Below are 24,136 nucleotides of genomic sequence, written 5' to 3' on the forward strand. Positions count from 1 at the left end.
TTCCAATGGGCAAAGCTTGAGAACCGCCAGGTGAGGCTTTCTGGGGATGCCCGGAAGAGGGGTATTGACACTGCCTCCAGCCACCCAGGCTTGGAGTGGCCACCTGGTCTGGGACGTGGCTGGTAGGATTCTCCCTCAGGCACGCCATGCCTCTCCAGCAAGGAGGAGCGATGGTGGCTCCTCCAGCAGCAGTATCAGAGCTGCCTTCCCACTGCTGTCCTCATACCACATCATGGCAGTGCCTTGGTGCTGCCCCTTCAGTCCTCACCCACAGCACTCACTGCTAGGCAAAGGGCAGTTCTTTATGGTGTAGACTGGCCTGGGTCTGATCGATAGCACTTTGGAAATACAACAGAGGCCTCTGTGGTTTAGCTGCTGGGTTTTGACCTAAAATGTTCAAGGTGTCCCTCACTCCCGAATCCCACTCCCCTCTAATAGTAGTTCGTGGTGGATCTGCCACCTGGGAATTTAACTAGTGACTGATAAAGTTGTATATACTCATTGTGTTAGTTTCCCAGCACTGCTATAACAAGTAGCACAAGTTGAGTGATTTTAAACAACAGGAATTTCTTCTCTCACAGTTCTGGAGGCTAGGAGTCCAAAATCCTGGTGTTGGCTGGGTGATGCTCTCTCCTAAGGCTCTCAGGAAGAAGTTATTCCATGCCTCTCTCCTAGTTTCTGGTTGTTGTTGTCACTCTTTGGCATTCTTTGGCATTTAGATGCATTGTGCCCATCTCTGCCCCCGTCTCTGCATATCATTCTCTACTAGGTATCTCTTTGTCTTCCCCTAGCCTTCTTACATGGATGCCAGTCATTGGCACACTCTAATCCAGTATGAACTCATCTTATTTAATTATATCTTCAAAGGCCAAATTTCCAAATAAGGTCATATTCACTGGGACAGGAGGTTAGAACTTGAACATATCTTTTTGGGAGACATAATCCATACATTCTTATTTAATGATAATATACTGGGTGGTTTACATACATATCATGTTAGATCTTTACAGTCATCCCAACATTTTCTATATATAATAAACCTAATAGAGAGTGGGCATTATGAAATCCAGAACCATTGCATGATGCTCTCAGTCATAAACCTATCACTTCAAGGGGATGCCTCATGCAGCATGATCTAATATATAAACAACTCCATGAGCACCATTCTCAATATGCATGGAGGTCTAGACTCATGTAATATGCCCACTGAGACTTTGTCTCACACAGGATGGCAGAGAAGAGTACTGTAGCAATGCCCAGACTTACAGAAGTGTTACCCTTTTGGGCATCTCTAGGGTAAGTAACTAGCCAGGGGAATCTGTCCTTTGTTTAGACTTTGGCCTGGAAATCTCCGCAATTGGGTGGGTTCTAGAACCAAAGCTATAAACTGTGTCTGTGTAATCTCACTGTGGCAAGACAGTGAGCTGGGTGGGTGGCATTGGCTGAGTCTCATCACTGCCATATCCCCATCAAGATGCTGGGCAGAGTGGGTGCTGCAAGGATGCTTGTTGCAGACTGGCTGAGGCTGAGGGACTAAAGTGCCTCCACCTGTTGGCATCACACCTGCAGGCAGGGGTGGGTGTGGATTATCAGGAAGTAAACCTGAAGATGGCTGTATTAGAATTAATCTGCTACCAGACTTCACTTTGTTTATCAAATTACACACACACACACACAATCTTTATAGTGTGTCTTATACCTCAGTTAAGGCATGATTAGTCTGAAGCAGTGGATTTGAAACTTTTAGAGAATTTCTCAGCTGCACAACCATTCAATGCCAAGCTGTGTGTGGAAGTTGAGAATATGAGGTCATTTGGAACTCAGAGCCCTGATGATGGAGAGGTTCTTCTCCTTCCTCTCCCCTTCTCCCACCCCCATGCCTCAGACTTAGGGACACCTCGTCCCTGCCAAATGCAGGCCAGAGGACTCCCTTCCTCAGCATCCTAGGGAAGGGAGTCCTCTGGTGCCTGGAGAAGCCCCTCCCTGCCCATGTGGATACAGATTCCTACCCAGGGAGCCTCCTCTGTTCCTCACCCCCACCCCTCACGAATTCTTTCCTCATGTTCCTTCCCATCCAACAGTGCAAACCACTCCTCTGTGCCCCTTCCTCATGCCTGCCCCAGTGAGAACCAGGACTCTTGGAGCACTTCGCAGTCAGGTGAATGTGTCGGCCTTAGGCCTTCTGGTCCAGATGTCACTTCTAGCAGGAGGACCCTCCTCCCCTGCAGAAACCCTGCCTGCTGCAATACCATCCCACCTCCTTCTCTTCTAGTCCCCTCCATGGGGCTGGTCACCATCCTTTAAATTAATAGATATCCTTTCACATAATTGAAGGCAGGTTAAATAGTCATCACCATAATTACCTCTAAGCACCAGAAGAGGAGGGTGGTGATAGAATGTTCGAAAGCTGGGAGGAAAGTTTAAATTCCCACGAAGGAAAGCACCTGTCCCCTGACTTTGGCCTTCCGTTGGTTCTGCCTCAGAGGTCAGCATCCCCTGCTCTCCTGGCTGAGTGGGAGAGCTGGTCATGACAAGCTGTCACCTGCCTGTCCGGGGAGGCTCTTCTTGAAGCCTCTGCCACCTGCTGGGATGGGGGGTGGCAGTGACAGGCCCAGCTCCGTGTTCAGTGAGGCCCATCGGCCCGAGGTGGCAGGAGGGCTGAGGCTCCCTGCCAGTGGGCCTAGCACGGCCACTTTGCATGCGAGAGATAGCAGTTCAACAGCTGTCACTGGCAACCCCTGGGGTCTGCTCCAGACTTGGCAGAGAGGACACCTTCGGACTCCCAAATAGGCTCTTTGAAATTCATCAGAACATCTCTGTCATCCCCTCGCCCCCTCTCTCTGACACAAACATACGCACACAAGATAAGCCATAACTGTTTTTTTAAAATATTTTTTTATTGATTTCAGAGAGGAAGGGAGAGGGAGAGATAGAAACATAAATGATGAGAGAGAATCGTTGATCAGCTGCCTCCTGCACACCTCACACTGGGGATCAAGTCCACAACCTGGGCATGTGCCCTGACCGGGAATCAAACCGTGACCTCCTGGTTCATAAGTCAACACTCAACCACTGAGCCATGCCGGCCAGGCAGCCATAACTTTCTTTTACTCATAGATCTACATAGCCAAGTTTTCTCCCTGTCTCTCACTCTCTGACACACATATTGGTCAGTTCTCACATGGAGTCCTCTCTCATCTCCTCCTCCTCCTCCTCTCCTCCTCCTCCTCCTCCTCCTCCTCCTCCTCCTCCTCCTCCTTCTTTTCTCTCTCCTTTTCTTTTCTTTTCTCTCTCTCTCTCTCTTTGTTTCTCTCTCTCTCTTTCTCTCTCTCTCTCTCTCTCTCTCTCTCTCTCTCTCTCTCTCTCTCTCTCTCTTAAACAAACACACACACACACACCCCACACTAGTTAAACTCCTGCTCTCTCCTACCTCACTTAACGCAGGTATTATGAGGGAGCAGAAACCCCTCTCTTCCTCTCCTCTGGTCCAGGTCCTCTCCAGGTGTGGCAACGTCCCCCCTCCCCTAATGGTGACTTACAACATGGGGCCCCTGAGCTATGGGACCCTGGCCTCCAAGTGTTTGACAACTCCTGGGTCACTGGATGCATTTTCCACCTTTTTTCCCAGCCAAGGGTGCCATGCAGATAAAAGCAGAAAGTCCATCCCTGTTCTGGGGGTGGTGAGAACAGCGCGCCCTGCTGCTGAGCAGCTCGAGCCTGCTCTCAGGCATTTGCCATGTTGCTGGTGGCTGGCATTTGCGCTGAGCACATCTCCCACCACAGAAGCCTGCCATGGCCCTTCTGCAGGGAGCTGGGCGTGTGCCTGGGGAGGCCCAGCAGGTCACCTATTCTCCCAGACCCTGGGTAGGAGTCCAGATAAAAATACACTTTGCGGTTTGCTCCTTCTCTCTCCCTCATCTCAGCTTAGCCTCTTAGACATTTTTAATGTATTTTAGCTAAAGTCCAACATGTATCTCTGGTGGTTTGAACAGATCGTGAGAACGGTCAGAATAAAAATAGCCTCTTCGGCCGAAGCCCGAGGCTGAGGAGTGGGGAGCCCGGGAACGGCAGGTTTCATGTATTATGGAGGCGGAGTCCAGGCATCACAAAAGGACCATGGGAGTGAGATCCTGGTAGTTGCATGAAGCATCGAATTTGAGGAGCATATTTGTTCTAGTGAGTGATGTGTTTTGGACGCCAGCCTTTCGAAGTGCCCCCACTTTACCCCTCTGAGTGGCATCGGTGTCCTGCAGAGGGAGCCCTGCCCTCTGCTCACCTCCTTTACTTCCCCTTCGGAAACCATGCTTCACCATCCTGCTGCCTGGCAGCTAGCACCTCTCTCTCACCTCCAGCACCTGCACCTGCACCTCTGCCCGGACTTCCCTCCTCTCCTCTCTTTGCCTGATTCATCTCTCCTCCTCCTCCAGGACTGAGGATAGTGAAGTAATAGTTAACGTGCATAGCACTTGCCCTCTACCCCAGGCCCATCCCAAGCACTATATGGATGGTGACCCACTTAATCCTCAAAGCAACCTGACTATGTAGGTGCAATCAGCACCCCCATATTGCCAATGAGAAACTGAGGCACAGAGAGGTTAGGTAACTTGCTCCAGGTCACACAGGCAGAATGGGGCAGTTATGGTGTCCTCACTTGACCAGAGGTTCCAGGAAACTGCCCCTCTGCCTGCTCCTGGATACCTTTCCTGTCCCCCTTCTGTGTTAGGGAGTCTCCTCTGGTTCTCAGAATACCCTGTATCCCCCTGGGCCTCACTCTCATCACTTTTCATCTTGTTAACCATACATTTTAAGTATCTGGTGCTTTGTGTCTGTCTCCCCATCCCCTGTGCAGCCTGAGGGCAGGGCCCTTGGCCGCTCATCTCTGGCAGCAGCTTCTCAGAAAGGGCCTGGCACAAAGCAGTGCTCATTGGCTAGTGATTGATGGGCCGCATGAATGGGTATCATCCCTTCAGTAAACACAATAGGCCAAGGTCTGGCAGACAAACAGAGGGCCAAACAGAGAACCATGTGGGAACTTTGAGGGTGGAGTTGCTGGCAAGGAGGAGTAGACGTGAACCTCGGAGACATAAACCTAGGGCCTGGGGTAGAAGGCAAGTGCTATGCACGTAGGCGGGCCCTTTAGCAAAGTGTACCTCCAGCCTCTGATGCTGACTCCCACGCAGGGCAGGGAGGACAGCAGGCGTCTACAGGGACCTCGGCCCAGGGTTGTCTGCAGGCTGCAGAGCAAGAAAAACCTCCCCCCCTTTTTCGTTTGTTTTACTTTCTCCTGACCCAAATTTTGTGGCCAATGTAGTCAGTTGCATGTCGTATGGAATTTCATGTTGTAGTGCATTTAGGACCGTTACACTCTCTCCTCCCACCCAACGGTGACATTAGAATCAGTATGCAGGGAATTAGGGGGCAAGCAAGTTTGAGTACCAGCCGTCACCTCGTATGTGGTGCACCCATGCCTGGTGTGAGACCAGCAGAGGCCACGCATTTTGAACACATACGCTTCCCTCAGGACTGAGAGTGTTACTGTTTGCAAAGCCTGCATGCCTCTGTTCTCTGTTTGCTCTCCCTATCACCATCTTGAGCGCCTTGGGTGCAGTAACGGAGACCTGCCCATGGGGCTCAGACTATCCTGGCCGTCCTAATTCAGGAAATACGAGAGTGGGGCCAAGAGTGGGAGAGTGGAAAGACATGTGTACTATTTATTTTCATCTGCCTTCAACTAGAAACCCGATGTTTGGGCTGACCAGGCTTTTCCTTCTTCCAGGGAGGGAAGATCCCCGTGAGATGGACGGCCCCGGAGGCCATCGCCTACCGCAAGTTCACGTCTGCCAGTGATGTCTGGAGCTACGGGATTGTCATGTGGGAAGTCATGTCATTTGGAGAGAGACCCTACTGGGATATGTCCAACCAAGACGTAAGTGTCAGCAGCACCTGATTGCTACAGACCTCCATCCAAGGGATCCCACAGGCAGTGGCAGCCAAGCCCTCCTAACTGTTCTCAGCTCCAGATCATAACCTGAACTGGAGGCATTCAGGGCGGGGGATCCAGGGACCTCTTTGGCACCAATGTGTGAAGCAAAGAGCCCATCATGTAGGTGTGAAGGCCCAATGATCTCAAACCCTATAAAGGTGCCCAGGCCAACGTAGGAGACAGTGGCTGGTTCTCATGGCTGTGGACCATGAATAGATCAGACCCACAAAAAAGCAGGAAAGTCTACTGTGCTTCAAAGCACCCAGCCTGTGTTCTCCTTTCACCATGGGAGGTAGAGGGGAAGCACTCTGCCTCTGAGGCTCTCACCTCTCAGCTTCAGAGAATCCATTTTTCCTGAGAATCCATTCTGCTAGGAGCCCGTGTCACCTATCAGTGAAGGAGGAGCTGAGCACGCTTCCCAGAGCTGGTCAGATTCAGACAGGCCTCGGGAGTGGGATCCTGTCTGTGTGAAGGTCATCCCCCAGGCTGCCCTCAAGGGACAAGGTGGGGAAGGAAAGAGAAGGGTCATCTGAGATGCTTTAGGTAGAGGCATTGGGGGTGGTCCAGATGGGAGCCTTTGCTCCACAATTGCTAAAAGTTTGGAAACCTTTTGAGGATGATTCACTTTGATAGAAAAAAGTAATCAAAAGTCCTACCCAGATTTCCACACTGTCTGTGACCCTAGGCCAGGGGTGGGCAAACTTTTTGACTCGAGGGCCACAATGGGTTCTTAAACTAGACCGGAGGGCCGGAACAAAAGCATGGATGGAGTGTTTGTGTGAACTAATATAAATTCAAAGTAAACATCATTACATAAAAGGGTACGGTCTTTTTTTTTTTTTTTTTTTAGTTTTATTCATTTCAAACGGGCGAACCATAGTTTGCCCACGGCTGCCCTAGGCTGTTCCCCAGGACCCACTCCCCCTTTGCATTTTGAATGCATATGCTTCCCTTAGAAGTGAGAGGATTACTGTTTGTAAAGCCTGCATACCTCTGTTCTCTGCTTGCTCTCCCTATCACCCAGGGTTGCGGGGTGAGGAGGTAGTTATTATCTTCCTCAACTTACCAGCAAAAAAGTCAGGGTTGTTCTCAATTCAGGTCGCCAGGTGGGGCACCCAGCCCCACCTGGAGCACCTCCGTGGGTGGGTGGGCTCTGAGGCTGGTAAAATGAGAGGCCTGCACTCAGCCAGCCCTCTATCCAGCAGAGCTTCAGAGCCAGGGCAGGTTGCGGTGAAGACTGAGAAAGGTGGTGATCTGGGAGCCCAGAAAACATTATCCAGTGAGACAAAAGAGGAGTTGGGTGCTGCTATGACCATGCTCCCCACTCCCATGGGTAGAGTAGCTTCAGCCCAGAGCCAGTGACATGGCTGCATCCTTAACCAGGTCCCAGTGCCAACCATGTGTGGCATCTGGGCCCTCTATTATCTGTGATTATCTACGCTTCGCCTCTGCTCCTGCAGCATGTCGAATCAGTAAGTATCAGAATTAATGCCGAGGCTGCTTCATGGAATCAGTTGCACCCCGGTTTCCCCCACGACATCAGCTAGATGAATAATAAGTGTTAGCCAGAAAAAGCAGCCCCATTTTGTCCTGCCCAGGGACGTTAATCCGATTAAGAACAATTCAACACACATAGAATGGATTATGAAACTATCTGACAGGCAAGATTTGACATTCAAGATATTCTCAGCAAATGCATTCACCTATGCTGAAAACAAATGGAATTTCTGATATTAGACTTCCAGAATTTCCAAATCATTTATTCAACAAACACTCATTGCATACTAAGTGTGACAAAGCATTGTGTTTGCCGTTCTATTCGGGGGGGGGGGGGGGGGGGGAGGGGCTGGCACATACATAGATAGGGTTGGGGGGACATTTGGGTGGGGAAGCTTCCCATATATTTGACGCTTGAGCTGGGCCTCAAAGGGAATAAGAACATCTGCAAAGTAACCGTTTATTCTAATTTTGTTGTATTTCTCTGGGGGAAAAAGCTCCTAAGCATTATCCCAAGTGCCACTCTGCTCTCTGTGGAAGGTGGGAGGTGACCTGTGCCCATTCAGAAAACATCTTAGGCCTGCGAGGGAGCCAGGAGGGGCTCCCGGCAACTCGGCTGCAGCCCCACTCATCAGAAACCACCGAGGTGGTGGCAGTAACAGATTTTCCAGATGACAATTGAAGGGCTTTAAGAAAGAGAATTGCAGAGGCAAGTCGGAGTGCTGGTAATTGGGCTTCCGGAGCCCAGGAAGGTCTTTGAACATGTACAGAGAGTTTGTCAGCCAGAGAGGGAACTTGGAAGTTCTGCTGCTTGGATCTGATTGACAGAGATAATGAGAGTGGCAGTGTCTGTGGAGAGAAACTGCTGTTTTATTGAAACATCAGAGCTTACCTTAACCCCTTCTGCCCTGGTTTCTCCTCTACTCTGAGCTCCTCCACTTCACTCTCCAGGTACCGCCCACTGCTCAACTCACTTATGGGAAATGCACATCTGGGGGCAGTCTGGAGCCTCCACTGAGGACCCCAGGGCAGGCGAAGGCTCTGCTCATTTCCCAGAGGAGTTGCCAGTCACTTCAGCAGGTGCTCACGGTGCCTGGGATCACACCACATACTCCTGTCCCCACCCAACCCCCAGACCTGCCACCTCTGGGTGTAGGCGAACAAAGGCAGCTGCTCTCCCCTCCCTGCCCCTTTAGTGCATTGGCTTACACTGACCTTCAGGATGGCCCAAACAGTGGCTGCAGACCATTCAAAATGAGGCACAGCCTGCTTAAGTGACAGCTGCCTAGACTGGTTCTCTCCTGCCCCACACCCTCACTCTCCTCCTCTCTAGAAACACCATCTGATCTCATTCTAATCTCTAGTCTTTTCAGCATCCACTCATCTCATCCTCTTGTAGACCAAGGGAAGGAGCCTAGGACTCACTCTGATTTTCAGTGTTGCTCAGTAGAGTACTCTATGCCTCCACTCCGGGGCCACGCTTTCCACACAATTCAAACGTGGTCACTGGTGCGAAGCCATCCAATAGCCAGGTGTTTTTCTGTGTCTCCTCCCTGTTTTCCACACCTGCTAGCGAGGCAGCTATGACAGAGATTGATCACAAAGCCCCATTAGAGGCCTGGACTTGATGTTTTAATTTTATTCTAAGTTACATGCACTCAGAAGATTTGGAAAACATCCAGATCCTTAAAATGGGAATCAAATTCTCCAAAGGCATAGCACTTCAATGAAAGATTCGAGGAGACAAATGCTATCCACACATGAGTTAATGACCTAGGGTAGTTTTTCTTTGGGGGTTGGAGGGTAAAGGCATTTTCTTTTTTGCCATAAGTACAAGAAGCATCAATGCTCCCAGAGTAAATAACAATGTAATTATCTAGAAAAGCAAATGGAATCAAGTCACATTTTGCAAACATGAAAAAGGGGGTTCACATGCCATCTTTCTGGACCTCCCAATGTCTAGCAGCAGGTCAGTGACCCTCTTTGCAGAGATGACATCTACTGGGATGGGCCTGGCACAAAGCACGGCCTCCATGTAATACAGGGATCCTTTCTACTGCGGAGCTCAATATACACCACCTCACTAAGTCATTTAATCTCTAACAACCCTTCCTGTGCAGTTTCAGGTCATGTGACTTTGCCAGGTGTCTGACACTAGTAAGAAACGGAAGAAGGATTTGAACCCAGGCCTCCAAGGTCTGTGCCCCTAATCATATTGCCCTCCCCTCACCAACACAACACCTACACCTGCTTTCCTGGCAGACCTGCAACGGCTCTTTGATTTCTTCTTAAAAAGAAAGAGTACAACAGAGGAAACATAAAAGCAAAGGCCAGGACAGTCTTCCCAAAACCCCATGAGGTAGCCTGCAGAGGAGACAAGGGGAAAACAGCTAAGCTGCCTTCAGCCTGAAGCTCAGGCAGGAGATTCAGTGCCTACGTGGGGTCCAGTCTCTCAGTGCTCTGCCAGGAGTGCTTGATCGGCTGTTCACACCATGGAGCCGTGCCTCTGCACACGGGTCCTGACTCCAGTGATCCTTCCTTTTAAAGGCAGACGGGAGAGTAATCTTGTCAGTGCGGAAAATTAGGATTTGGGGCTCTGGCATGAAATAATTTGAGCAGAGATACCAGCTGTTTAAGGGGACATGAGCTGCCCTGAACTGGATGATTTGGGGGGGTCGGGGGGGGGACTAGCCTTGTGAGATGTTGAATTTGGAGACAAGCCCCTCCTGATGTCCCCACCTAGCTTGTGCTTAGGCAACCCAGAAAGAGCTTGCAAGACCATTCCATGGGGAATCCCACTGGCTCCACAGTGAGGAGGGCCTCTGTGACAGGGTCCCTCAGTCTGGCTGCCTGGAAGGAGCTGGTAAAGGGTGCTGGTTTCTGAGCCTGGCTGATGGGAATGCTGCCCAGCAGTTCATCCTCAAGGACTACTTGGTTTAGCCCAATACCCCTGCTTCTGGCTATGAGGACTTCAAACAGCGCCCAGGACGAGATTACAATGGCAGCCCCACAGAGGCCTGGGAAAAGTGGGCTTCAGGTTATCCAGACATCAAATCAGACACCCCTGGGATCTAGTGCCAGCCCTATCATTTACAAGCTGTGTGCCCTCAAGCAACTCACTTCACCAGGTTTGCCTCCATTTCCTCCTGGGAAAAATGGGGCTACAGTGACTTCTTATGAAGATACCAGGTAATTCAATTGACAGTAGTTTGGCAAAGAAAAATTTGGTGGTAATGAAACATAATTTAAAAGTGAATGTTCCCATTTAAAAAAAAAAGTAAATGTTTCCAATCACTGAATTTTATGTAGTGATAATATTGGTATGGTTTATATGCTTGTTTGTTTTTCTGCCATATTGAACACAAGGAAAAATACACCTTGATTATGTCTAATGACTTCAAGTTATCATATTATCTCATGCCCCATCTCATGTCTGATAGATACACTACGCATAAAATTTGTAAAAATGGAATCTGATTGACAATATTCACTTTCTGACCAATTCACTAATAAAAGAAAAAAAACAAACCCACAAGCATAATCAGTCAAAATGAACCTGACATTATTTAGAGGCATAAACACATCAAAATCATTGAACCCCAAATTATTTCCTTTGTTGTTTAAGGTGCTTTAACTGTTTATTTTAATATAAAATCAATGCATAATTATTACAGAAAATAACAAGCAAAAAGAAAAGCATAAAGAGCACTCATGTTGCTACCTGCCCAGAGGCAACCACCATTAACTCTGTGGTATATATCTTTCCCAGGTCTTTTCTATGCGTGTGTATAATTATTGTTTTTTTGTTTCTGTTTGGTTTTAGTTTTTTACAAAAGCAAGATTATGCCATGTCTGCAGTTATGCAGCCTGTTCTTTTGCCTAATATTACACTATGAGTATATTTCCATTTAAATAGGTACATTTTTGCAACATCTCTGGAAGGCCTGCATTGAATTCTAGGCTTTCCATTGTGTTATATCATAATAAATCCGTAGGTGTAGCACTGGGTCATGTACAATTTTTTTTTCTATTACAAAAAGCACAGAGCAGACATAATTGATTTAAATGAATTGGAATTAAGAAGTAAAGGGTGAAAAACAATTACTATAACCTGAACAACAGACAAAAGTACATGAAGATCCTAAAACCTTTACAAAATTATCCTCTGGAGTCTGCAAAACCTGATTGGAGATATTGATTGTGGACCACCTTGTTAACTGACCATTTTTATTGTCCTGAACCAATTTGTTTAACCAAATCCTTCAACCCAATCCCTGTTGCTGCCTCTTGAAAATGAAGGCAAATGATCAGAAAGCCCCTTGCATGGAGTAGGGCAGTGATGGCGAACCTACAACAAGCGTGTCAGAGGTGACACGCGAACTCATTTTTTTGGTTGATTTTTGTTAAATGGCATTTAAATATATAAAATAAATATCAAAAATATAAGTCTTTGTTTTACTATGGTTGCAAATATCAAAAAATTTCTATATGTGACACAGCACCAGAGTTAAATTAGGGTTTTTCAAAATGCTGACACTCCGAGCTCAAAAGGTTCGCCATCACTGGAGTAGGGGCTCCATCAAGTCCTGATTCCTTCCTTCCATTTCTTTGCTTAACAGTGAAAGGAAGAGGCCACCACAAGTTTTGGTGGTGTCTGTTATAAATAGTGGGTTTACTGGGCTTCCCATGTGCCATTGTTTCATTTGCCCTGGTGCCACTAGCTGCCAGCAAGGCAGAATTGGGTCAGTGTCCTCTTAAAGAGAAGTTCAAGCCAATTAACCAGATTATTCTTCAATAAACAGTTACAGAGATCTAGTGTGCATCTGGCCCAGCACTGGTGCTAGGGATACAAAGGGACAATTAAGATGTGGTCCCAGCTTTCTAGGAGCCCACAATCTAGGGAGAAAAGCCAAGTACACGTCACATCTTACTATGGTAGGAAGTACATGAGCATAAAATGAGGGCACCTAGGTCAGGCAGGCTCCATCCTTGGGGGTTAATTTGTGAATGACTGGCTGATGGCTCATCACCCAATCATACCTGTTCCCATGTGTGTCCCTGCAGGTCATCAATGCCATTGAGCAGGACTACCGGCTTCCCCCACCCATGGACTGCCCAGCTGCTCTACACCAGCTCATGCTGGACTGTTGGCAGAAGGACCGTAATAGCCGGCCCCGCTTTGCTGAGATTGTCAACACCCTGGACAAGATGATCCGGAACCCAGCAAGTCTCAAGACTGTGGCAACCATCACCGCCGTGTGAGTCTAGTGGTTATTAGGTGTGCGTGGTCAGGGGCAAGGCCAATAGCAACACTGCTAGCCTTTTGGTCCATTAAGAGCAAGGGTAAGGTGATTGAGCTTATCCACTAATGGGAGAAGTTCCAAAACTGTTCTCTTCCTTTTTCTCTTGGTTCTCTCTAAAATATTCCCTGCCTCCAGCATAGGCTAGACCTGTGGTCGGCAAACTGCGGTTCGCGAGCCACATGCAGCTCTTTGGCCCCTTGAGTGTGGCTCTTCCTAAGCCTTAGGAGTACCCTAATTAAGTTAATAACAATGTACCTACCTATATAGTTTAAGTTTAAAAAATTTGGCTCTCAAAAGAAATTTCAATTGTTGCTATTTGGCTCTGTTGACTAATGAGTTTGCCAACCGACCACGACTAGACCAAGCATGTCAAACTCAAAGGCTAACACGGGCCAAATAAGGTTTAAGTTTATGTGGGCCACAAAAAAAACAAAAGTTTCAATTTTCATAGAAACAGGTTTATTTCGATAGAGACATGCTGAATACAAAGGGCTGAAATAAATGAGTAATCGTTAACATAATAGAACATTTTAATAAAAATTAATATTTTTTCTTGAACATTAACTTACCAGACACTGAATAACTACACAAATTAGTAAGCGTAATGCAAATAAACCTATTTTTATTGTTCTCCGAAAATGAAATATTTCCTGTTGCGCACACCAAATAAGTCAGTACAAGACTAATGATATGGCAATCGGCTGCTAAAATATTCGCTGCTAGTATTAGTGGAGAGAAATGGTGCGCCTGCGTGTAAGGTGCATAGGGAAATGAATGCCACACGATTTTAGTAATTAGTCATTAGAGAACATTGTAGTTCGTTATTAATAATTATGTATAACAGGATATTATAAAAATTAAGTCACAAAATTTTTATTAAAACGTTTCTTACATACCATTATATTGGCTAGGCCGCAAAAATATTCATTGTGGGCTGCGAGTTTGACATGCTTGCTGTGTAGACAGATGTTAAGAAACCTGTCTAGGTCTCTACCTCCCATTGGCTTTAGATGGACTGGGCACTGGGTTCTCTAACAGGTGAGCATATCTGGTATGAGGCCCCACTTCTGGGCCATCCTGTTTCCAGAAGGCACCCTTTCTGTTAACCACACCAGTCTGTTAGGCAGGTGGAGCTGCAGACCTGGAACCCTGGCCAACCTATTAGCAAGCAAAGGCCCTGATTGCTAGGGGACAAAGATACAAAGCAATGGGATTTGTTATGAGCAAATGAACAGAATAACCGTCAAGTACTGTCAGCAACTATCAGTTGTACATTTACAGGGTTAACTCACTTATTATTCATCCTTTTAACCAAAGTTTATTGGGTTAAGCACTGTGTCCATTGCTGGCACTACAGAATGACTAAGGTAGACATGGTCCCCGCCCTCATGGAGCTTTGAGTCATTTAGATAATCACCCAAAGATCAGTGTGGCAGGGAGGTAGGTGCCTGATACTTGGAGAGCATCTACCTTCCTCTGTTGTCAGGGAGACATCCCTGATGACAGCTGAAGAGAGGGAGTGCATTAACAGATTGAAAGGAATATGGGAGTAGAGGGGCCAGGGTACAGCATGTGCAAAGGCCTGAGGGTGGAAAGGACAGGGCTAGTGCGTGGAGTACAGTTTGTGAGGGGGCAGGTTGGTGGCTAACGCTGGTGAGGTGGGCGAGGGCCAGACACTCAGAGCCTTTAGGTCCTGCTAAGAATTCTGGGCTTGATTTTCAAAGTAATGAGCATCCCTTAAAGCAGCGGTCGCCAACCGGTGGTCTGTGAGGTCCGAAAGGTCAGGGACCACTGCCTTAGAGGGTTTGACTTGAATCAGGAACAGGTGAGGGTTATTGACATAATCACATCTGCATTTGTAAGAAAGAGCATCAGGCAACAGTGTGGAACTTAGGTTGAGGGGAGCAAGCATGCATGAAGAAAGAGCACTGCAGTAATCACGACAGAGAAGGTAGGGTCTTAAGTCAGGGGAATGGTGTGGAAAGAAGTGGATGAGTTTGAACAATTTTGAAGGACAAATCTTTATGACTTGGTAAAGGATTGGGCATTGGTGCTAAAGATGTGTCAAGAAGGCACCCTGGTTTCCAGATTGGGTACCTGGGTGTCTGCTTTGAGAATGTGCCAGGGAAGATCAGTGGTGGGCCCTTCTGTTCCATTTATTTCAATTAGCTGAGGACAAAACCAGAAAGCCAAATGTTACCAATAGATTTGGGGAGGTGGCAGTGAACTGTATATATTTTTAAAAGCTCTTAGATTTCAGTTTACAAGGGAGTCCTGAGCCTTCCCTTCCCTTTATACTGCATGCTGGTCAATCAGCCTGTCTGGGCTGACTGACGTGTGGCAGTGCCCAGAGGCAGAGGGACTAGCCACCTGGCCCCGAGAAGCCATGCCAACTCAGGAACCTGGAAGGAAGGGTCAGCACAGGGCTCCACTGTCAAGCATGTGCCGCCCCACGTGGAGTCTGCCATTGCCCGGAGCGTGGCTCTCCGCACACTGCTGCAGCTGTGAAGTCACCTGCTCCTCTCTGTCTCACAGGCCTTCCCAGCCCCTGCTAGACCGCTCTATCCCAGACTTCACGGCCTTTACCACCGTGGATGACTGGCTCAGTGCCATCAAAATGGTTCAGTACAGGGACAGCTTCCTCACCGCCGGCTTCACCTCCCTCCAGCTGGTCACCCAGATGACATCAGAGTAAGTGATGACAATCGTCTCTGTCCAGCCTGTGGGTGGGGGTCAAGGCTCCTTCCCTGCCATTGTCCTTGGTACCAGTCCTGACTTCTGGCTTCAGCTCCAGATCTCCTCTCTGAATGGAACTAGGCCTGGTGGGGGCGCACCTTGGAAAAAAAGGAGGCAAGGCTGAAGGTGGGGAGGCTGAGATGGTCCTGGGCCCCAAATGAGAGTTATTCAGTCATTGCCATAGGTCATTTGCCTAATCACCAAGAGTCGCTCCTCCCTTTAAGTTTTTAAACTCAGCCTATCAAAGGGAGCATCCAGATGGAAAGAACACAGCCAGCCAGCACTTTAACAACATAGCAGGCAGAGGCACGGCCCTGACGCAGCAACAGTTGCAGATGTGGGGGAGCTTGTTCATACCTACATAGCACTTGTAAATAAGTATACAAATCACTTACCAGTCTGCAGCGCCCAAAGGACTCTGGAGGGATACAAAACCCAACATTATTCAGATAAAATGAGAGCCAGAAAGGGTCTTAAAGATCCATGCAGTCCATCATTTCGCCAGGAATGTTCCGAGTAGCACCTGTTCTGGGAAATGCTAATAGATTCTCCTTGGAAAAAAGGTCCCCCGGTCAAATAAATTTAGGAAACGCCGCACACTTTATCACTCTCTTGGCTATTCAGGACACATATTAGCATTGAAAAGGCCATGAGAAATCCTGAAATAAAGAAACCCATTTAAAATTATTCAATACCATGGAGCCACATTTTTGAGAGGCAGGGTTTGTGGAACTGTAGTTTGAGAAATATTTATGTAGTTCCACCCCTCTCATTCAGCAGGTTCAGAAAGTGGGTGAAGTCAGTTCCTGAAGATTCTAGCTCATGATTGGCAGAGCAGGCCTAATGTCTGCGTTCCTGATTGCCAGCTCCATATCCTTCTCCCAGTCCATCCCAGGGCCACAGCAGCACCCATACTTTGCTGCACACTAGAATCACCTGGGACTCTTTAAAGGGACTGATACCTGATATTGTAAATTCATTGGGATTTTAAAAACTGCCCAAGTGATTCTATAATGCAGTCAAGATTCTATAATGCACTGAACTAAAGTTGGTCTAAAGTCGGTCAAATTTTGAATACATACCCATGCACATACACACACACATAACCCAGAGGGGACCTCACTGGCTGCCCAGACTAAATCGTGTACTGACAGCACTGGGTTTGGTGGTCTGTAACACACATTTTCCATGGTAGAGGATCGATCAGTCCACAAGCAGCTGGAAACATTTACTGATCACCTGTTTTGTGTCAGGCACAGAGGTAGTTGTGGGGCTACCCTCCTAGGGCAGGCCAGTGGCTGAGTCCCACGGGAGGGAGTGGTCACCTACGCCCAGCAATTGAGCCCAAGAGGGACGGCTTCTGAATACTCGGCCTCGGTCCCCCACTCCTGCTTTGCAGTCCATCTTCCTGGAGTCCAGCTCCACCTCTCTGAGGTTCATTCTTGCCAGAAATGATGGCACCTCCACTTCCTCCAGGGAGGTAGGTGACTTGAATGAGCATCTAGTCTTGGATCCACTAAACTTCAGACTTCATTTTTTAAACCTGGGTTCATTTCCTGCTGATGCCTAAAAAAGATGGTCCCTGACATAATGAATTATTGTCAGACACCAAAAATAAAACAGAAGCATTGACTGGTGAAAAACCAGCTTCCCAATCTCGCAGAATTAAAGTGGATGGCGCAGATGATTGGGGGCCTGGGTGCAGGGACCGAAGTGGGTGTTCATGAAGATAAGGCTACTCCTGCTTCCCCTAGATGAGTATGAGGGCAGTCATCACCTGATCACCTACAAACAGAAGGAATCAAGGGAAATAATTTCCCAAGTCCGAGAATAGCCACCATGAAAAGAACAAAGAAAAGTGAAACCTAAAATTAAGGAATTTAATTTAGTTCAAAGTAAAATGTCCACACACTATTGCAACAATTTAGTTTATCTTCTGGGAGATAAAAGATGGAAAAAGAATATGAGCAACTAAATAAATAAAATAGGTTGCAGGACAATTTGTGAACTTAAAATTCAAGTACACCTCCCAAACATGTTACATGTTTGCTAAAAAGACACGGGGCATTTTAATCATCTAAACCTACTGCAGCCTGTGGGGCACCGACCACCTGCTGAAAGGAGGGGGATCAGGAAAGCGGTGGCGGCACAGTGGGTGAGGTCCAGCACAGGGTCCTCCTTGGGGGTCAAGTGCACAGTGTACAAAGTGAGCTGCTGTGCTGGAGACCCAGAGCTTTGGGGGGAGTACAGGTAGCACCTTAGAAGAGTTTGAGAGCAGCCCAGCAGGGTAGCTGAGGCCCAGTGGTCTTGAATTTGAACCCCAGCTCCCTGAATGCTCCCCCACTGTGTGATCTAGAGCATGTTACTTAACTTCTCTGAGCCATAGTTGCCTTGTCTATAAATATGTCTATAATAGTGCCCATCTCATTGGTTTGTGGCAAGTGGAATAGCACATGCTAAGCACTTGGCCTATTGCCTATTTCCTTCCCTACAGGATGCACAGGAGAAATGATTGCTCTTAAAGTATTATCATTGAATTTAAATGGTTTGTCGATTTTTACAAAATGCTTCCATAGGTATGAATGAGTTAGTATATGGCACTTGAAAAGTACTCAAGCACTGTCATGTTATTATTATTAAGGAAAGAAGCATGGGTCTCCCCAAAGTCAAATATAAGCCATGAACTTGTTCATATTAAGACTCATAGCTCAAAGATGAATCCATACCAAATCCCTATCCTAAACATAGTCCTTGGATTCCTGCTTGGACAGATATTTGAAAGTTAAACCTTTGAGATCACCCTTCTTAAAAATGTATAATATTAAAATTCAAACAGAGGCACAAAATGGAAACTTGGGGAGGAAATATCAGAAAACCAAGCAAGCCCCACATCCTTTCAGTCACAGCGGGTGATCACTAATTTAGCCAGAAAGCCACAGAATACCTGAAGCCCCATACAACATGTGCTGGGGATGTTGGAAAAACAAACAAACAAACAAAAAAAAAAACAGGAAACTTCTAGTTTACCTAGAGTCATGGACACAATGAAGGGGCTGCTCCAGATCCTTCCAGGATTATCTAAATTGGAGGGGGCATTGGAGACAAGATCTACTCCATGGAGAGAGTGAAGTTCAGTAAGGAAATATCCAGGTAGGCATTTGCTAAAGACTCTTAAACTTGGGATCCTTGGATTTTAAACATTTTCACTTACCTACCCAACTTCTTGGATCTTCAACACTTTTACTTGCTTTCTATGATGAATTTTGATCTCTGAAAAGCTGCTGTAACATTAAAGTGCCTTCTTTTGTGTTTTCCCCCTCCTAGAGACCTCCTGAGAATAGGGGTCACCTTGGCAGGTCACCAGAAGAAGATCCTGAACAGCATTCATTCTATGAGGGTCCAGATGAGTCAGTCACCAACGGCAATGGCATGAGAACTCTCATTTTCTGGGGGAAGGAGAGGAAGAAAAAGGACCAGACTCAAGGGGGAGCCAGAGGTTGAACACTGTGGAATGTTCTGGAGAGATTGGCTTCTCCATTGAGAAATGTGTCACATATGTGAAGAAAAAACTGGACCTGCTCCTCATAGTCAACCTTCATTTCTCAGTGATAGAAGCATGTTTATGATGCCGTGGGAAACGAAATAGATAATAAAAATATGAAGAGGTGATGTTCAGCGGAAGTGAAGACACAAGAGTATGCATCAGGGTTTCAAGAGTGAACTCAGCTCCCCCCTCAGTGGGCTGGAGTCATCTGTCCACAGGAACGAAGGGAAGGAGGTAGAGGGAAGAAACAGAGCAGCGTTCCATTTTCTTCCTCGCCAATGACATTCTTTTCTTTTCTCCTTCTGTACTCCCCAAGAGTCCTCTCCCTTCTCCCACATCCATTTCCCTTTGCTCACAACTCATGTAGGGAAGTTTCTTCAAACCAACCCCAGCTCCTGAGTCTCCAGATGTTGTTCTGTCAGTTGCCAAAGGACTTTGCTGACCACTGCATGGGGGATCCGACCAATTCAATTAATGTCTTCATATTGAAGAAGAGATGTACCTTCAATTGAAAACCTTGTTTTTCTTTTGTTTGCATTTTCTGCAAAAAGGAAAAAGAAACCACAAATTGGAAAAGAAAAAAAAAAGAAAACCTGTTTCCATGTGTGCGTGAGCACACATATGTACGTCTGTGTTCTAAGATGACTGTGCTTGTTCGTAACAGATGCAAACAAAGGTCTAGGAAGTCTTGGCCTGGAAAATTCGAAGGGGCAGGAACGTATTGTTGGTTTTGGTTTTCTGATTGGCCCAGGTGGCCTATTGGCTCAATGGGGAGAGGGTAGGAAGAAAAATAAAATGAAATTGGGGGAAAACTCTCAAGAGCTTGCAAATTCAGACAGGAAACAGGTGAGTGGTTTGAATTGGATGCAGTGTGGGCCATTCTAGAATGATACTGACTGATGAATTATTCTTGGTAACATCTGAAGAGAAGGAGAAGGAAAGTGTGTCTGGAGAATGTTCTTCCACATCCTGGAATCTGCAATTTAAGAGGTGGCAAGGGAGGAGTCTTCTTACCTTACCCGTGGACTGGCTTAAGCCGTATGGCATCCGAGGAATGTTTCAAGTGTGTCTGTGTCTCTCTGCATTCCTTCTGTACCTCATTGTTCGATTCACTTTTGTAAATTCCACCTAACATTTAAATATTTTTAATTTCTCCTTTTACCTTAATCTCCTTGCTAATTTTATCTGTCTAATTAAAATGAGCAGAAGCATGTCTGGGTTTACATAGAATGGTGTCAGAGCATGTGTTCCTGGACCCCATGGGGTCTGTGCCCAAGTGATGGGAGAATCCTTAACAAACATTTTTCTTCCCCCTAATGGGAGGGAGCATACACATCCGGATCCTGTGACTCCTGAGAAGCAGAATCTATTGAAATCACTGTCACGGTTGTGACCCAAAGGAAGAACCAAATAAATATGCGACTCTGAAGTCTCAAACATGCACCTTTAAGAAGTCACTGGGAAATAAACAAACAATCACCAGTAAGACATGATCAGCCCTGCTTTCAGTTCACACACTGCATTTGAGAAGTTCACATCCAGGCCAATTTAGGAAGAACCACTACAGACTATTGTGGTGTGTCTGGGCACATGCATTTGGAGGGGAGGGTTGTGAGGCAATTAAGAGGATTATAGTTCTCACGTAGGTTAATATATATTTAAGGTGAGATAAGCCTTTTTACCTAGTTCTAGGTAACTTTGAACTTGGGGAGGTCCTTACCTTCTGAAGCCCCTATGAGGAGGCTCATAGGCTTAGGGGTACAGGTCCAAAGCAGGGCAGCCCCTTCTTAAAGCACCACCCTTGTGTTTAACCCCCTGGGGACAGGAGGAGATGGTCAAAACAGTCTCAGAAGATTCACATATGGTTGCAAGGGGCCCCAATCCAGCCACATAGTGTGTAAAAAAGACAATTTCCCCTAAGTAATAGCTTGCCAATTCTATGCACAGTTTGCTAATTACCCCCAAAGACCTCAATCCGTGAAATGTCTTACAAGTCTAGGCAGTTCAACTAATCTACTCTCAATTTTCCACAGGAATGAATTTTAATTTATCACCAAATTTCTCAGGCAGCCTCCTCAACCCGAGATCCTCATTGAGCCTCCACTAATGCCAGCTCACCTTCTGGCTGCAGAAGTAAGGTCAAGGTGAAGGTCATGCCACATCCTTTGGTTTCATTTTACCGTAAAACCCCACAAAAGAGAGAGAAAAAACCCAAAGTGCACAAGGGGAAAGCATGAAGGGTTAGCAGAGCCAAGACCAGGGCCTCCAAACATAGCTCTTAATGGGAGGGGCAGGACAAATCTCTTGACATCCCCCCAACCCCCCCAGGTGCCAAGCACAGCTTCACATGCTAGGCTTCCCCAACCCCACACCCCAAAATATGGTGTGTCTCTCGAGAGTGAGACATCATGCCTTCCACCTACAGCATGAAGCCATTCACCTCTCTGAGCCTCAGTTTCCTTATGTGTGTTATCAGATAGTGGTAACTACCTTTGATGAAGACTATCATTCCTAAGCAGGTTCTCTATGCCAGGCATGTTCTGAGTACTTTACATACATGATTAACTCTCTTCCTCACAATTATCTTGTGAAGTCCTAGAAGATTCTGTAGTGCCTCCAATTTTCAGATGAGAAAACTGAGAGACAGAGACCTTGCCTAGATCACACAGAAGCAGAGTCAGGCTTTGACTCAGACAATCTAACCCCTTGCTCTTAACCACTATCTCCGTGGGCCTCACACTTGAGCATGCATTAGCATCACCTGGAGGGTGTGTTAAAACACAGGTCGTGGAGCCCCACCCTCGGGTTTTCTCATTCAGTAGATCTGGAGTGGAAACCAAGAATGTGCACTTCTCACAGGTTGACAGGTGGTACTGCTGCTGTTGGTCCAGAGACCACACTTGAGAACCACTGCAGGACACTAACCTAGCTTCCTGGAATGAATGGCAATAGATGTGAAGTCCTGGACTCTGGGAATGATAGTCATTGAGGTTTTGAGCTACCCAGGAAGAGGGGAATGAATCCTCACACCCTTGGGAATGAAGGGATGGGAGAGGCTGGTCTAACAGAGGTATCTGTCCTCACTGGCCTTTAGTGCCAGGAGACTTTACTCACCCCTTCAAAAAGAGCTCCCTGAGGAGAATGCTCACTGCTAACGAGACCCCCAATCCTCTGAATTTCACTACTACCTTATCATCTGGCAGAGGATTAATTCTAAGTCATATCCTTTCTTTTTTTAAAATATATTTTTAATTTCAGAGAGGAAGGGAGAGAGAGAGAGGGAGAGAAGTAGAAACATAAATAATGAGAATCATCAATCAGCTGCCTCCTGCATGCCCACTACTTGGGATTGAGAGTGCAACCCGGTCATGTGCCCTGACTGGGAATTGAACCGTGACCTCCTGGTTCATAGATCTACACTCAACCACTGAGCCACACCATCCAGGCAAAGTCATATCCTTTCTTAAAAATACACTTTTTACAGTGGTCAGTGGCCTATGCCCCTGTGAGCCAGGCTAAAGAGATGGAACCTACCACTGGGCTCACAGAGAGGAAGCCTTTGCCAGACATACCTATGGCCACCAAAATTCAGGTGGGTGGATAGTGCACAAGAGACTCTGGGAGACGTTTAATTAATGTTCCTGGACCAAATGTTATGGGAATGGAGGCAATCTGTGGTAAAGTCTTAGAGATTATGAGCCACCTTTCCGTGCCCACCCCCACTGTGATACTTGAAGATAGGAATGAAAGGTAGAGAGTAAATGCATCTATAGAGCATATGTTTACTGTATCATCTGAAGATCACTGAAGCTCATAGATGCCAAATAGACACACGATACTAAAATCATATGCCTCCCCCACCTACCACCTCCCTTTCCCCTCTCCCCAAAGTTATGTGTAGAGCTAGGTCACTGACTTTCACAGAGGATAGCTGAAATCAAGTGAGGACTACATATTATACTTGACCAGCATTTGTGAAGAGAACAGAAATCAGTGAGGACTGAAGAATAGAAGTCCAGGAATATTGAAGGACAGACAGAGTGAGACATCAGGCAAGAGGGTGACAGTCTACACAAGTGTTAGTTAAAAAATGAAAGATTCTAACAGCTTCGTTTTGTTCTAAGAAGGTCTTTGAGGGCTAGCCCGGGAATCTTATTATTTCAGAAATAATAATGGCTCTGGCATCAATGGCCTAAGGGCATGATTGGGTCCCTGGTAAGTGAAACAGGGGGAAGGATAGCCATGATGGAGTACCAGCAGCCAACAGGTACCATGCGGTGTTCTCTATCACCAGGAAGAAGGCTAAACACTCAGCATTCATGTTGGAGTGAGCTCAGCTTTCACCGAGAAGCCCTGCAGTTCACATGGTAGTGACAGGGTCATTTTCAAAAGTAGCCAGAATTTTTGTATTGTCTAGGATGGGTTTGGGGGGGGTGGTGGTGGTGGTAGTAGTGGGAAATCGCTAAGGTCACAGAAAGGTTGTCAAAGGGGAAGAAGGTGGCTGGATCACACGGGAAGGTCATACAAGTTGATTGAGGTCTAATGGCAACTTTGTTCACCACCAGGGCATCTCTTGAGACCAGCAATTTCCAAATGAAAACATGTGCACAGAGGTCTGAGAAAAAACTCTCAGTCCCTCTCAGAGGGTACCAGCCCTGGTGGTGGTGGTAGTGGTGGTGGTGGTGGTGGTGGTGGCGGCGGCAATGTGTTCTATAGACCCTGCTTAAGGCTGGGTGGGATAGACACTTTCCAACAGAGGTGGATGGACCTCCATCACACACCTGGGAGAAAAGGAGAGTCTTCCCCCCACCTCCCCTGGAGTGCCTCCTGGGCTGACCCTTTATCACAGGCCCTTAATGGGTTCCTGTGTTGCTGAAAGTCACAACTTGGCACACATAGCATTCCCAGCCAGAACTTTCCAGAGTCTCAGAGTGGGAGTGAACACAGGTCATGTCCTGTTCACCTCTACCCATCACCCAACAACCTGACTAACAGAGAAGCTGCTCGACACATATTTGGTGATTTAAATAAGTTTGAGTTGAAAAAGTTTAACATGTCATTATTTTACCTACT

The 24,136-nt window shown here is 46.9% G+C and overlaps 1 protein-coding gene across 1 annotated transcript in view; it reads left to right on the forward strand.

Annotated features, from left to right (window-relative positions):
* Window positions 1-20,277, forward strand: part of EPHB1 (EPH receptor B1) — a 409,554-nt gene extending 389,277 nt beyond the window's left edge. Inside the window, exons 13-16 of the mRNA XM_070433462.1 lie at window positions 5,777-5,926; window positions 12,545-12,738; window positions 15,319-15,474; window positions 18,844-20,277. Coding sequence (XP_070289563.1) covers window positions 5,777-5,926; window positions 12,545-12,738; window positions 15,319-15,474; window positions 18,844-18,952 — 609 coding nt within the window. The 3' untranslated portion in view covers window positions 18,953-20,277. The remainder of the gene's footprint in view (window positions 1-5,776; window positions 5,927-12,544; window positions 12,739-15,318; window positions 15,475-18,843) is intronic.
* Window positions 20,278-24,136: the final 3,859 nt, after the last annotated feature.

The sequence above is a fragment of the Myotis yumanensis genome, unplaced genomic scaffold (genome assembly GCF_028538775.1).
Source record: "Myotis yumanensis isolate MYYU_CA2020_CCGP unplaced genomic scaffold, mMyoYum1.0.hap1 SCAF_14, whole genome shotgun sequence".
In the NCBI taxonomy this organism is placed as follows: domain Eukaryota; kingdom Metazoa; phylum Chordata; class Mammalia; order Chiroptera; family Vespertilionidae; genus Myotis; species Myotis yumanensis.